The following is a 14,752-nucleotide window of genomic DNA, read 5'->3' as shown; positions in this document are numbered from 1 at the left end:
CCTGCCCGGCTCCCGCTGCCCGTCGTCGGTGAGTGCGGCTGTCCGCTGTGTGCGCGTGAAGCCGGGCTGCGTTACTGCGCGTCTCCTCGTCCCTCCGCCCGTGCACGCGTGGCCGTGCCGGGCCTGCGCGGCGGCGGGGGACATGGCCGAACAGAGGTACTGCGTGGATTACGCCAAACGCGGCACGGCCGGCTGCAAGAAGTGCAAGGAGAAGATCGTGAAGGGGATGGTGCGCATCGGGAAGATCGTTCCCAACCCTTTCACGGAGTCTGGCGGGGATATGAAGGAGTGGTACCACGTCAAGTGCATGTTTGAGAAGCTGGAGAAGGCCCGGGCAACCACCAAGAAAATTGAAGACATCACGGATTTGGAAGGATGGGAAGAGCTGCAGGATGCGGAGAAAGAACTGATCACCAACCTCATCTCAGGTGAGATGCTGGGTGGGAGCTGGGTCGCTGCTGCACGACTCCTTCTCTGGTTATGCAGCCAATCACTGCACAGCCACGTGTTTACCTTGCAGTCTCAGAATCGTCGAATGGCTTGGGAGGGACCCTTTGGTTCCAACCCCCTGCTGTGGGCTGGTTGCTCCCACCAGCTTAGGCTGCCCAGATCCCATCCAGCCTGGCCTCAGGCACCTCCAGGGATGGGGCACCAACAGCTCTCTGAGAGTGCCAGAGCCTCCACTGCTGTGACTAACAGTCCTTGCTGACTTGTTAGCAGGATTTAATGAGAAGTTGGATGGGGCTCAGACCTGTGTCTGAACCTAATAGTAAAGGGAAATAAGTGGGCACTTGTGGAATAGCGCTCCTTACTTTGTTTGTCATGATTGACTGGAGAAGGTGATTTAATCCATGATAGGTGCTTAAAGTTCAGATTAATGCCCCGAGGAAGCATCATTTATTTTCGATTTTCATCCTTTTTCTTGAACTTTGCTAAATCACGTAGTCTTTTACCTTTTACTTTATGAGAAATGTTCCTCCATCCCCAGTTTTAGAACTTGTTTGTTGCAGTATATCTTATGTACATGCAGGGGTGTTGGAGATTATATCTGGCTACTAGTTTGAATCTTTGACTTGCTGCTTTACAGAAGCTGCATCCAAGGCTGGAAGTACACCGAAGAAAAAAGCAACAGTTCAGGCTAAGCTCACTGCCACTGGACAAATAAGGAGTCCTCAGAAAGATCCATTGGCTAATATCAGTCCAAAAAAGTTCTCTGGCTTCACAGGTAAGTCTTAAAGTGATTCTGGGAAATCCTTCTCTTCTGATACCAGCCAGTTTTTCTTACTTGACTATTTTTCATTTTTTTTCTCTGTAGAAGGTGGTTTAGTTTTAACTATCTTACTTAATCTGGTTTGGTGAGAATGTGTAGTTGTGTTGGAGAGTAACATAGGAGGTGAGGAGCTGGGCAGAAGAACTGGGAGTACACAGTATGAATCTATGGGGAAGTAGGCTTAGCTCTGTTGCTAACAGGTTAAATTGTTTTATGATTGATTGCTTTGGTTAATGACCTTTCTCATTCTCTGAACGACACCATGTATGTCCTTCTTGCTGAAAGGGAGGCTGCAAACATCAAGTGATTACTGTGGGATCTGAGAAATATTTAATAATACTTAGATAATCATCCTATACAGCTTGCTCACACAACTACGCTGTGCTGCTCAGGGCCCAGAGCAGCTTCATCAGCTTTGAAGGTAGCCCTCCTTTGTGCAGGAAGTTGGTCTTGGCACTGCCAGAGCCCCTGTCCAACCTATTTGTTTCTCATTCTCTTATAGCTGAATAGTCAAATGCTCGACAGATGTGAATAAAAGCTAAGTGAGTTTCTCTTCAGTTTTTTTTCTCTCATTTTAGAAATGTTGTTAGGAAAATGAGCTCCCGTGAAGGGAGAAGGCATGTGAAGTAGAAATAAAATAGAAGCATCTGCCAGCAGGAGTTTGTTTTCACCAAGGCTTAACTGTAATTGTCTGGTAGAGTTAAGGTAGAAAAATCCTGAACAAAACTAGTGGGGAAGAAAATGCAAACTTTTTTTTTTTAATTAACTAAAACTTAGTCACAAATTTTGGGGTAGCACATCATTATTCAGTTCTGAAGCTTTGTCTCCGCAGTGGGTTTGTTCTTTTCAGATTACCTTATACAGGTGTTCTCATCTTCAAAGCCTGCCTATACTGTACTTATTAAAGGAGCAATTTGTTGTCTTTCATTCAGCCAAGCCCAAGAATTCTGAAGAGGTGTCTGCAAACTCTTCCCACAACTCCAGCCTGTCTGCAAAGAATTGTGATCCGAAGCACAAAGACTGCTTGCTGCGAGAGTTCAGGAAGCTCTGTGCTATGGTTGCTGATAAGCCTAGTTACAATGTGAAAACACAGATCATCCAGGACTTCCTGAAGAAGGGAAGTGGAGGAGGTATTATTCCTGCTTTGCGTTTTCTGCATGTGAAAGCCCTCTCAAAATTAAACTTCCATGTTGTTATGTCAGAAGCAAGGGAGAGTTAAAATCGGATTGCTCTTTAGTTCAGGCTGTGAGGAGTGATGATTTCTGAATTATGTTGATAGTAGCAGTTCACTTTGCAGACATCTAAAGAACAAATGCAGATAAGGATGTCTTGGGCCAGAACTGCCTTGGATGTCTGTAGATGCCACCAAAATTAGCACCAGAATCAGATTTGGAAAGAAATTGTGGATCCCTGAAAAATGTCCTTTCACGTGAAGCAGACCAGTATGGTGGAATGAGGAGGACACAGATGTGTTGTTTTTTTTTTCCCCAGTCATGCTAATGAGTACAAACAACCAGAGCCTGTAGATGAAAATAAATTGTGACAGTTTCTAATGGTGTGTGCTTTTTTTTCCAGATGGTTTTCATGGTGATGTATACCTGACCATTAAGCTACTCTTACCAGGCATCATTAAAATTGTTTACAACTTGAATGATAAGCAGATTGTAAAGCTGTTCAGTAGAATTTTTAACTGCAGCCAAGAGGAAATGGTCCGGGACCTGGAACAGGTGAGCACAGAAAGCAGCTCTCTTAATTTCTGCTGCTTAGATTCTTGATACGGAAATTCTTGGTATTTCCACCTCCCATATTTTTTAGCTTAACTGTTAGGGAGCTGGTAAATCTTTTGTTTGTTGTAGCAGTTTTCATAGAGCTTTCTGCCATCTGGAATATCTAGAGAATAATGTTTGATCAGAAAGCAAGATGTGAACTCACCAGCAAAACTTTAGAAAACAAGACTAAAATACTTAGGCAAGCTGAGCTGCACCTGCTTTCTCTAAACCATTTTGTCTAGTGTGTTCCTATTCAACTGATTTGTCTTTTTTTTTTGTTAACATCATGTATTAAAAACTAAATTAATAGATCTTGGCTTGATAGTTAGGCTTGTTAGTTAGGCTAGATTCATATAATTGCCAGTGCTTATGTGTGCATTTAATTCCTGTGCACAGGAGTTGGTAACTGACTGTGCACACGTCTGATTTCATTGCAAGATGAAGAAAATGCGTGAATTCTTTCACCTCTCTTGCCTTGATATATACAGCCTTCTAACGACACCACCAGACAGAGATTCTTGGATTTACAAGTGGATTAATCCTGAGGAAATATGGAGTCTGTGATGCTGCAGCAGTAAAAAATGAAATACGGCAGTTGGGTGATAGTGGTGGTCTTGCACACATTTTTGCAAGTGAAAGGGCTGAAAAGATGTACTCTGTGTAATGGCAGCTTTATTCTGATGTTTGGCTGCAGTTCCTTCATGCAATTGCAGCATTGTTCCTCTGCTTGCTAGAATCATGTTGAATCTCTAGCAATAGCTTTCCCATTTGCTGGGCGTAGCTCTGACCAACACCCTTGTTTTCTTCTTGGAGACAGGGAGACGTTTCTGAGACAATACGCCTCTTCTTTGAGCAGAGCAAATCTTGTCCTCCAGCAGCCAAAAGCCTCCTGACCATCCAAGAGGTAGATGAGTTTCTCATCCAGCTATCTAAGCTTACTAAGGAAGATGACCAGCAAAGTGTGCTGCAAGATATCACTCGCAGGTAAGGGATTAAACAGCCTCTGAAGGTTGACACTAAAAATAGGAGTGGTTATCCACATTTCACAAGCTAGAACAGATGAGAAGGTAATCATAAGCTACAAAGACTGAACTTTATATCTGTAAGCTGCTGTCAGTGGTTTGATTGGCCCATGTTCAAGTCAGGGAGAATTATCTTTGCCTGTTGCTCTACTGTTGAATCTGTGCTAAACAAATGGTTTGCACAACTACCTTACTTAGCTTTTAAGTTCTTGCCCTAAGTAAGCTGGGCAAAGCCTTTAAGCCATGTAGACATGCTGAAGAGCCTTTGTGTGGCTTAGCTTGTGATAAAGATTTACTCTAGATGCCCTACTTAACTGAATTTTGGAGGGCATCTCTACACAGAGGCAAAATTAATATTGGCATTCAAATATGAAGATGATCAAAAGCCTTTTGGATATTCTGTTTTTGCTTCTGGGATATCACTAATAAAACATTCACTTGAGTTGAAACCCTGCAGAATGGAAAGACCTTTTTTGCAGAGGCCTTGACAAGTTTCCTTTTTTCAGCTGGAAAATAGTACAGATAAGTGTCTGCCATCTCTGAATCTTCTTTCACACTTCAGATGTACAGGCAACGACCTGAAATGCATCATCAGGCTAATTAAGCATGACTTGAAAATGAACGCTGGCGCAAAGCATGTGTAAGTATCGCCTTTCCTTACGAGCTAAAAGCAGAAGTGAGCATTACCTTCATAAGCTACAGACCTGAGATTGATAGGTTTTCCCTCTGTTCTCGATTCCAATCAAGGTTGGATGCTTTGGATCCAAATGCTTACGAGGCATTCAAAGCATCACGCAACCTCCAGGACGTGGTGGAGCGAGTCCTGAGGAACCAGCAGGATGCTGAGAAGACGCCAGGTGTGAAGCGAGCGCTCAGCGTGCAGGCCTCTCTGATGACCCCAGTTCAGCCTATGCTGGTAATGTCGGCCCCCCTGCAGGGGAAACCTATAGCAGAGGAAGAAATGGAGTTCTCATATGTACTGTCAGAAACCTTCACCTTTAGGAATCAGTAGACAGATAAGTGATACAGATTATTCATGTATAATGCCATTTTTTTTAAAGAGCGTTTTCTACCATGGGCAGTACTTGGTGTACTGAGTATTTGCAGCTTCAGTGATGCTGCAGAAGCAAAAATCATGGCTTGACTTCAGTCCAGATGTGACTTTTTACTGGTTTCTTTGCTGTCATCTCAGATGCTGATCCTTTATCTGGAAAAAACATAAGTTTTTTTTTTTTGGACTAGAAATTCAAATAAGTTTGTCTTTTGTTTGAACACATCAGAGTTCAATATTTTACTTTTGAGCTCAGCACGCACCTACAACAGGCACAATACTTAGACCTCTAAGTAGGTGGAGGAGATAAAAACTGAACAGCTATAGTATTCTGAGAACACTCAGGCAAATGAAACCAAAACTTCAACTGGGTATCAGACTGGACAGCGGGATCTATGAGAGAATGGATGGTTCGTGTGTGTAATTAAGTAAAAGTAGCTTTACTTAAAAATTGCATCATCTGAATTTCTTTTGCTCTTTTCTCTCCACCTTTCTAAGGCTGAAGCCTGCAAGTCAATAGAGTATGCCATGAAGAAGTGCCCCAATGGCATGTATGCAGAGATTAAATACGATGGTGAGAGGGTGCAGGTCCATAAAAACGGAGATCACTTCAGCTACTTCAGCCGGAGCCTCAAACCTGTCCTTCCTCACAAAGTAAGCACCTACAAATTGTTCTTTTACTCTATAAACATGAGTGAATGTCACAAGTTCCTATAGGCAGAGAAGATACCTTCTTATTTAAATCTAGAAAAGCAGCATTTAACTGAACTGTAATCAGTTTATTTTGGTGGCTTTTAAGACCTTGAAGCTACAGTTAACCTACCTGCTCTCAAGTGCACTTTATATCTTGCAGTTGGCTTGGCTTGATGCTGGTTGAGTGACTTTGTTATATTTGTTCAAGTCTTTTTTTCTATTTATAGATCATGCTAATGGTCTGTGCTGCAGTAGAAATATGCACACACATCTCTCAGAGGCTTCTGGAGAGAACATCTGCACTGGAGGGAGTCCATCTCCTCAGTCAGACATCTTTCTGTGTTTTTTTTCCTTCAAGGTAGCCCACTTTAAGGACTTCATCCCCCAGGCTTTCCCTGGTGGGCACAGCATGATCCTGGATTCAGAAGTTCTTCTAATTGATAATAAAACTGGCAAGCCACTTCCTTTTGGATCTCTTGGTGTACATAAGGTAAAAGATATATATGGATATTTGAAAAAGAAATCCTTTGTGGTCAGAGGTTGTTATTCTGCTGACTTAAACACATCAGCACGTGCTCAGTTATCACAGAATAATTTAAGAGATCTGGTGCTTCCTCAAGAAAAAAATCTAAGATTCCTGAGAAGGCTGCTATTAAAGAAAAGGTACCATTATAATACATGTGTGTTTTTTTTTTTTTTATTTAAAAGTCTTGGAAGAATTTGCAGTTCTGTAATTGCTTGTAGTTGCCTATAGAAATGCATAGCAGATCTGAAGGCCAGAATAATGCATGGATGTAATTCCATAAGAGTATTATGTAGACATTATGTCTAGATTAAATGATGGTAAGGAAGAGGACAGGAAAGGGCAAATTGTACTTTAACTTAAAGGAACTGTTAATCTGAAGTGTCTGGAACACTTATTCTTGCTGCAGCAATGATGGATTTCAAGTTGCTCAAAGTCATTACTATTTATTATTTCCCTGTCGCTAAGAAATTAACATGCTTTGTTTTTCTAGTTTGTGCTTTGACACATTCATTCTAAATGTGAATTCTAAGAATATTTATGTTCTAAGGATATTTAAGTCTTACAGAAGAAGCATCTTTTTTTGTGGTGGTGTATTTTTAACTCCCTGCTGCTGCTTGCTGCAAGATTTCTTTTAAACGATCTTAATTGTTTTGCAGAAAGCTGCTTTCCAAGATGCCAACGTTTGCTTGTTTGTATTTGACTGCATTTATTTCAACGACATCAGCCTGATGGACAGGTACGTGTGGCACAGCGTGAGAGCAGCCTGCCAGCTTTCTGAGCGTGAGCTTACTGGATTGCAGCACCTCTGCAGAGGGAGCAGTTCACTTTGGCTGCTAGGCTTGGCCATTTACTCCTGCAAAATCAAGAGAGCATAGGAGAATCTGTGCTAAAAACACTGCTATGGTGCTCCATCCTGCTCTACAGCTCCAGAATATCAGAATAACTGCATTTCAGCTGAACTCAGTGGGTTTCAGTACTCTGCTCATCTCACGTCTCTGAAGCTAAATACTAAATATTCTTATCTTAGATTTATTTTATAGCTTCTTCCTGGAGGAACGTTAAAAGAATTTATTGTCTGCTCTGAAACTGCAGGATAAGTCATTTAACTAGTTAAATATATTTTCTGAAAGTTCACGTGCCTGCTGCTTCATGTTGAGATGGTTTATGTCCTTAGTATTTCATACTCTGTTCTAGGCCTCTGCGTGAGCGTCGTAAATTTCTACACGATAACATGGTTGAAATCCCCAACCGGATCCTGTTCTCAGAGATGAAGCACGTCACAGTGAGTTGACCACATCTGCTGTTTGATTTAACACTGAGTTGTAGGCACTTCCGTGGTCCTTTACTATGTGGCCCTCTGTATAATTAAAGCTAATTAACACTGCTTCCAGTCTCCAGACTGGCAACTCCAAGTGTGTCACAGCTCTTTATTTTTGTAGCACAGATGCGTTCTGAGTGCTAAAAACTGCATTTAGACAGCAGTAGGCCCAATTCTCACTTGTTAGGCACAAGCTTTATGTCCTGTCATTTTCCCCCACTGCTGCTGCTACTTGGAGCACCTTGGTTCTGGTGGAGAATGCTCAAAGTTTGGAGCAAATAAAGCATTCTGGGAAGAAAACAGCATAGGTCCCAGAGCAGTTGGACTGAGAAGTAAATGTACTGCTGGCTGAGATGATCTCATCTTTTGCATATGGTACATGCTCAGGACACAAAATCAGTGTGACCCTCTCGTTTCTGAGGAGGCTTTTGTCCTTGTTTGGTGTTATGTTTTTCAATGGCCAGCTGCTCTCTTCTAAGCTTCTAAGACATTCCCAGCGTAGTTACTGGGTGTTCAGCAGAGAGAACAGGTGTGGAACTTTCTTTGGAAAACTATTCTATGAAATAAATTATTTGTTCATCTCTGCAGTTGCCTTAGTTTTAGTGTACCAGTGCTCCAATGTGGAACACTACAGCCACTTGACAGTCTGGAGCTTACCACAATGCCTTTCCTTTTCAGAAAGCTTCAGATCTGGCAGATATGATCACCCGAGTCATCCGTGAGGGACTGGAAGGACTGGTGTTGAAAGACATAAAGGTAAGTTCGTATCTCATCTTTACTGGTGGATGCTGAGATTTAGGGACAAAAACAGACCTCTCTGCTTAATACTGAAGTACTTAATCTGAGTTTGAATTCTGCCCTATTGTGCTTTGAGAGGTTTCTAACAGTGCCTAGAAGGGATGTACAGTAGCTTTCCCTGAATCTCAGTTACTGTCACTTTTCTCCTGGATTTTGGTATTGCTTGTTCTTCTCTTGCCTGTTTTCTGCCATCTGGACAGAGCTCCACTTCTCTGAGCCTCATGATGTGCCTTTGCACCATCCAGTCAGTTTATACACACCTGTAGTGTGACGCAGTCCAGCAGGCAGATCACTGAGCTGGTAATCAGAACTGCATTTTAATCACAATGCTGCTAGCCCCTCGTGTGATTCTTTATTTTGCTTTGTGCTGTCACCTCCTGGAGGTCTGTGGGTGGAATGCACTCAGCTGAGCAGTCCTGAAACCTCTCTAGATTCTTGTAGATGCTGACATCCCATTCAGGTTACTTCCTATACATCTGAGCACTGCAGGGCTCTGGTACTCATAAAGCAAGGGCTGTTTGAGGAGATAGCTGCCTACAAATACATCTCCTTTCTGACTGGGAGGTTCTTGCTTTGTTTTGCACAGGGTAATTATGAACCAGGAAAGCGGCACTGGCTGAAAGTGAAAAAGGATTACCTAAATGAGGGTGCAATGGCTGACACAGCAGACTTGGTGGTGCTGGGAGCTTTCTATGGGAAAGGCAGTAAAGGTAAGTCTCTGGCGTTAGCCTAAGTCAGACTGGTTGGTTCAGGAAAATCCCAAGCTTTTTCTTCCAGGTTTTCTGTATTTGTTTTCTTGCTGCAATGAGAGTGGCTTTCACAGTGACTGTCTGCTGTAGCCCATCACATCCCAGGCCACTGCAGGCTGCCTGGCTTTGCTGTGGCACAGCTGGTGCAGGAAAGCATTAGGACTTGGGTTGGCCTTTCATGCAGCAACAAGGTTCAGCTTTGTGTATCAACTGATGCAGAGAAACCATCTCAAACTTGTGGTCTTAGAACTCCCACAGATAAGGGATTCGGGTTCATTACTTTGATTTTTGAAATGCTGTTGGCTGTACTGTAGAAGATATGAACTGCTGTGCTCTCCCCTCCCCCAGGTGGGATGATGTCCATCTTCCTCATGGGCTGCTATGACCCCAAGAGTGAGAAGTGGTGCACGGTGACCAAGTGTTCTGGTGGCCACGATGATGCCACCTTGGCTCGTCTGCAAACAGAGCTGGATATGGTGAAGATCAGCAAGGTGAGATGGGCTATGGCAGGGAGGCAGAGGAATGCTCAGCACAGGACTTGGTAAAAGCTTCTTCCTGCTGAGCTGTGTGTTGGTTAAATACAGAATTCAAGTGCTCTGCCAGGAACAAGCAGTAACTCTAATTGAGTTAAATCAGGTAAATTCTCTATTAACTTATCTGTAAGAACTGAGGGGTAAGTGTGGCCATCTCCTAACACTGCTTGAGATTTGTACTCAAAACACTGAGCTGGGCACCATCTGGTTCCTGCTGAGACAGTTTGACTGGGAGAAGTCAAACTTTTCCTTCTTGGCATGTCGCAATTGGTGAAGACAGTCACTAGATGGGGCTGTAGGTGAGAAATGCTTGTCTATCTTGTTGCTACATAGCCTGAAATGCTGAAATAAATGAAATAAATGAAAGTGCAAAATGGAATTTTTCAAGACCTAGCACACAAACAGCTGAACTTTAATATTTACTTGAGATCCTGAAGGTCAATGGCATCCAGGTTATAGAATCTTAAAAATGTGTGATTTCATATAATTACAATTGGAGGAACATAGTGGTGTTATGTATGGCATGACAATGGGTAACAGCTGTGTTGCAGGTAATCTTTTGTGATTCTCTAGAGGAGAAATCAGTGCGCTGCAGGCTACAGCAAGTTTAATCCATACAAAGGCAATTAAATACATATTTGCCAATTTACTACTACATTATCTTTTAGCAGCCTCCTTTGTAGGATTAGATTCACGTATGATCATAAGTGTTATCTTGTTTTTGTGCTCTTAATAGGATCCTAGTAAAATTCCAAGCTGGCTGAAAATAAACAAAATCTACTACCCAGACTTCATTGTCCCAGATCCAAAGGTAAGTGCTGTCATTAAATGTTTTCCAGCCCCAATGCAGCAACCTACTTCTATAACTGTACAGATTATCCCTGTTACAAAATTAGTTTTCATGCTTGGGAGAGGAATTTAAGCATGAGCTTTTAACTCTGAATCTTGCAGGTGCATTTGAGACTAAGCTTCATGAGGCAATCGCACCTGCAGCGCCTCTAGGAAATGGTTTTATACATTAAATCCCTGCCAGAAGTGAATTTACTTGAAAGAAGCAGTTAGAGCACAGTTAAAGCAGTTGAAACATAGCTGTAACCCAGAAGTTGCTGTTGTTATGCTAAATTTACCAGTATGCTTTGTGCCATTTATACAAGGAAATTGGCAATATGTATTAATGGAAGATCTCTCGATTCACTGGAATAAAAAATAAATAGAAGCTTTCCTAGTCAAGGTGACTAGGAGGTATACATGGACCTCTGTTGTGCTGGGAGTGGGAGCAAGATGTTGTAGAAGTAGAGGAACGCAGATGCATTAAGGTTAGTTCATGAGAGAACACAACAATGTGACGTGGCTTCCTTCCTCACTGCTGTGTTTAGAAAGCTCCAGTGTGGGAGATTACAGGGGCTGAGTTCTCCAAAGCTGAAGCCCACACTGCAGATGGGATCTCCATTCGCTTCCCTCGCTGCACTCGCATTCGAGATGACAAAGACTGGAAGACAGCCACCAACCTCCCGCAGCTGAAGGTGGGTTAACATGGCTTGCTTCTCTGCAGCGTGCTTGCAAATAACTTCTGACACCAGCCTATATTTAAAAAGACAAATTCTGATAGGGTAAGCACTGAGGACACTTGCTGACTAGCACCTCCAGTGGCACGTTTTGTGCTCCATTTATTCTAGGCTCAGGCTGTTTCCTGGACTATTTTCTTTTTTTTTTTTTTTTTTCCTTGAGTCTCGTGAGCTGCTGTTGTGTGCTTCCGGGAAAGTTTGTGCTGGCAGCTAGTTCTGTCAGCTCTTGTAACTGCCTTCATGGTGAGCAGTTTCCTTCCTGAAAGATCTGACCTTAATTCTCTGAAGCGTTTATGGTCATTTGGTTTCCCATTAATTGCTGAGGTTGTGTGAGGCATCTGGGAAGTGACTAAGGGTAGCCTGGCCTGGTTCCATGACACAGGGGCCAAGTGGCAGCCTGCCCAGCTCCCAGGGCTGCACCACCCTACACAGCTTCCATGCCTCCTTTAGTGATAGAAACCAGTTGGCCTGTTGCCACCCCAAGCAGTAAGTCAGCTGTTGATGTGCTCTGTTCTCAGTCTAGTCATTGTCATTTGGGCTGTCTTCACACTGCCTACAGGGATACTGACAGCAGATGTAAGTGCTTGTTATGCCATCGAAGAAAGGAGTGATTCAGTCCCTCTGCTGTCCAATCTTTCTGGCTCGCTGTGCAGGTAGGGGAGAGAGAGGTAAAATACTCTCATGCAGAATGTTGGGTGTTGGCCATTTTTCAGTCCAGAGAGCCAGACTCTGAGGAGTTAGTCTGATTTGCTCACTGGTAGATGATGATAATATGTGTGGCTTCCCTTAATGTCAAGCAGCTGGGTAGAAAGCAGAGTGCTTGAACACGGCTGACAAAAATGGTGACAAAGAGGTGCAGGAAGAAAAAATGTAAGAGCAAACACTTCATGGGGTGGAGATAGAAAATGAGAGGAGCACATGCATTACTGTTCACGTCTCTTATCAGGTTTCACTGTGGCTAAAGGGAATGCTTTGTTTCTGCTCAGACAAATGCTTTGTTTCTGCTCGGACAGGAGCTGTACCAACTCTCCAAAGAAAAGGCTGAGTTCAGTGTTGTTGCTGGGGAGGAAGAGGAGTCCACAGCTGGCAGCAGTGGAGAGAATGAGGGAAATTCCAGGTCTTCCACACCACACAAGATTACTAAAACTCCCCCTAACAAGTCCCCTGCGAAAGCCAAGAAACCAGAAGGTAAGGCCCCTCACCAGGGAGGAGAACCTCACCATGTGCTCTTTACCTTCTGTGCACTGCTTTTATAAACATGTTATGGTTAATGGGCAAAGCTGGTTTCAACCCTTGGTTTGGCTTGTGTTGGCGTCTCAATTACGATGTAATTTCTCTGGGACTTACAGTTCCTTTTTGTCTTTTATCATGGTCCTTCACAGAATGTGTAAGACTGGTCAGAGCAGCAAAGCTGCTGCTCCTGTTCCTGCAGCTACATGCCTTTCAGTTAGATAGTTTTGGCCATGAACCAGTATTTAATTTTACTTGGCTTAAGTTCACACATATAGGGTAAGGTACCTGGAGGGGATTTCCAGATAGCAGACTGCAAAGCCATGCACTGCAGAATAACTTGTAGCAAACTTCTGAGCAATCCCAGAAAGGTGGGATGGTGACAGCAAGAGGAAAGCTGAGCTATGTAGTCAGCTGGAGAGAAAGGCAGGAAGATGCCCTGGGCCATTAGTGGCAGAAAGCATCTAATGCACAGATTTTTCAGAACAGATTGGGAAAGCCTTTTACCTTTTCTTATCCTCATTCTTCTCTGCCTGCTTTTAATATACAGCTGGTATGTAGACAGGAGCACAGTGAGACACCTCTTTGTTTTTAGGCACCAAAGCAGTCACCGAATCCCCTCAGAAGCCAGAGGAGAAACGAGGAGAGAAGCGAAAAGCATCTGAGGTAGAAGACAATGGAAAGAAGGTATGGACAGTTAGGCAGCAACCACTCAGGAGTGGGGAAAAAGTGGAGACATATTGTCCATTTCTACCTTCTATGTGGGAAGCCTTCAAAACGCTTCCACAGCAGCATCCTAAATTAAAAGGATGATGAGGCTCCTGTAGAGAAAGCAGATTTCTGCAGCATTTTTCTTTTTATACCAGCAGAGTTGACATTACTAGGTTTGTCATGCTAAAAGCTCTCTATTCAGCAGCCAACAATGTCCTGCTCTTCAGAGGCAGTGATTGCTGAGTGGCTGCATATAGAAGAGATGAGCTGTAGAGGAAGAGAATTGTCCTTTCTAGCTCATTGTGCAGTAAAGTGTAGGAGTGGATTAAGAATTGCTGAGCTATAATTTACTGATAAGATTGGAGTAGCTGTTTGCTACTTGATGTAAACAGCAAGTCCACTCCCAGGGCAATTAGAGTCTCCCACTTCAACTAGAAATCATCAGGTTGCAAAGGCATTAAGACCACATTCACCTGACCACAGCAGCACAAAAGGCAGCACTTGCTACTGATGAGGTAATAATGCCCTTAGCCAGGGGGCACTGCTCTGTTTTAGCTTCTGCTGCTCAAGGAAGCTGTATCAGTGTTACTTCTCCCTGTGATGTAACGCAGCCCAAAGTGCAATGTTACAGTATTTTATACATAGGGTAATTTTTACTTTTTTTTTAAACCAACCTTTGCTTCTCTTCCACACTACACAGCTGCTGCTGGACATATTCACTGGTGTGAAGCTCTACTTGTCACCCTCTGTGAAGGACTTCAACAAAATCCGGCGCTACTTCATAGCATATGATGGTGATCTCGTGTCAGAGTATGACACAGCCTCAGCAACACACGTTATTGGGGACACGGATGAGAATCCTGGTGCTAAACGGGTGTCTCCCAAATGGATCTGGGAATGCATCCGGAAACGGAGACTGGTGGCCCCGTGCTAGCAGGCAGGGCAGCTGACTGCTCCTAACACTGCTACGCTTCAGGAACTCCCTGAGGGGAACAGCTGAGAAGTAGGTAGGTGGAAGAGAAGGGTGATTTGTGGGGATGTGGATAGAGATATCTTGCCCAAGTCCATCAGAGGTAGTTACAACTATCCATAGCAGCTATGTGGAATGAATTAAAATAGCTCTCTGAAGGATGTCACTGCTGTCTCTGTCTTTCTGCCCATAGTGTAGACCAACACTTATATAGGTGCTGGTTTCATCTCAATGGGTTTTTAAAGTTTGGGTATTTTTATAAATAAATAAAAAAATGGAAGCAGTTTCTCCTTTGCTGTCAGGACTTCTTTTCCAAAGCTTATTTTCTGTCTGGACAGACAAACAGACCACCACATCTGGAACTATAGGCTGTAGTGCCAGGATAACATTGCTGCAGGCTACAGTCTACACCACTGATGTGTCCTTGGGCTGGTTTGAGTTGGTTTTTTTCTCCTGTCTCTTTACAGACCTTTGAATGTTAACTAGCAGCAGTTTGCACTTAATGTGAAACCTACACATAAGAGTAGGCACCAAATAAGTTTCCATT

The 14,752-nt window shown here is 43.2% G+C and overlaps 1 protein-coding gene across 1 annotated transcript; it reads left to right on the top strand.

Moving 5' to 3' along the window:
• Positions 1–6: 6 nt before the first annotated feature.
• Positions 7–14,499, top strand: LIG3 (DNA ligase 3). Its single transcript, XM_010721750.2, has 19 exons — positions 7–428; positions 1,088–1,225; positions 2,203–2,400; positions 2,846–2,997; positions 3,857–4,023; positions 4,624–4,701; positions 4,809–4,977; positions 5,611–5,766; positions 6,164–6,295; positions 6,988–7,067; positions 7,526–7,613; positions 8,328–8,405; positions 9,034–9,157; positions 9,545–9,687; positions 10,466–10,540; positions 11,106–11,252; positions 12,308–12,482; positions 13,120–13,211; positions 13,936–14,499. Exons 1-19 carry the CDS (start codon positions 143–145, stop codon positions 14,167–14,169), a joined length of 2,712 nt encoding a protein of 903 aa, XP_010720052.2. The 5' UTR covers positions 7–142; the 3' UTR covers positions 14,170–14,499.
• The last annotated feature ends 253 nt before the right edge of the window (positions 14,500–14,752 follow it).

Source organism: Meleagris gallopavo, chromosome 21 (assembly GCF_000146605.3).
Source record: "Meleagris gallopavo isolate NT-WF06-2002-E0010 breed Aviagen turkey brand Nicholas breeding stock chromosome 21, Turkey_5.1, whole genome shotgun sequence".
In the NCBI taxonomy this organism is placed as follows: Eukaryota; Metazoa; Chordata; class Aves; order Galliformes; family Phasianidae; genus Meleagris; species Meleagris gallopavo.
Note: the sequence above shows the minus strand (reverse complement) of the source record. Positions and strands in the feature narration are given on the sequence as shown.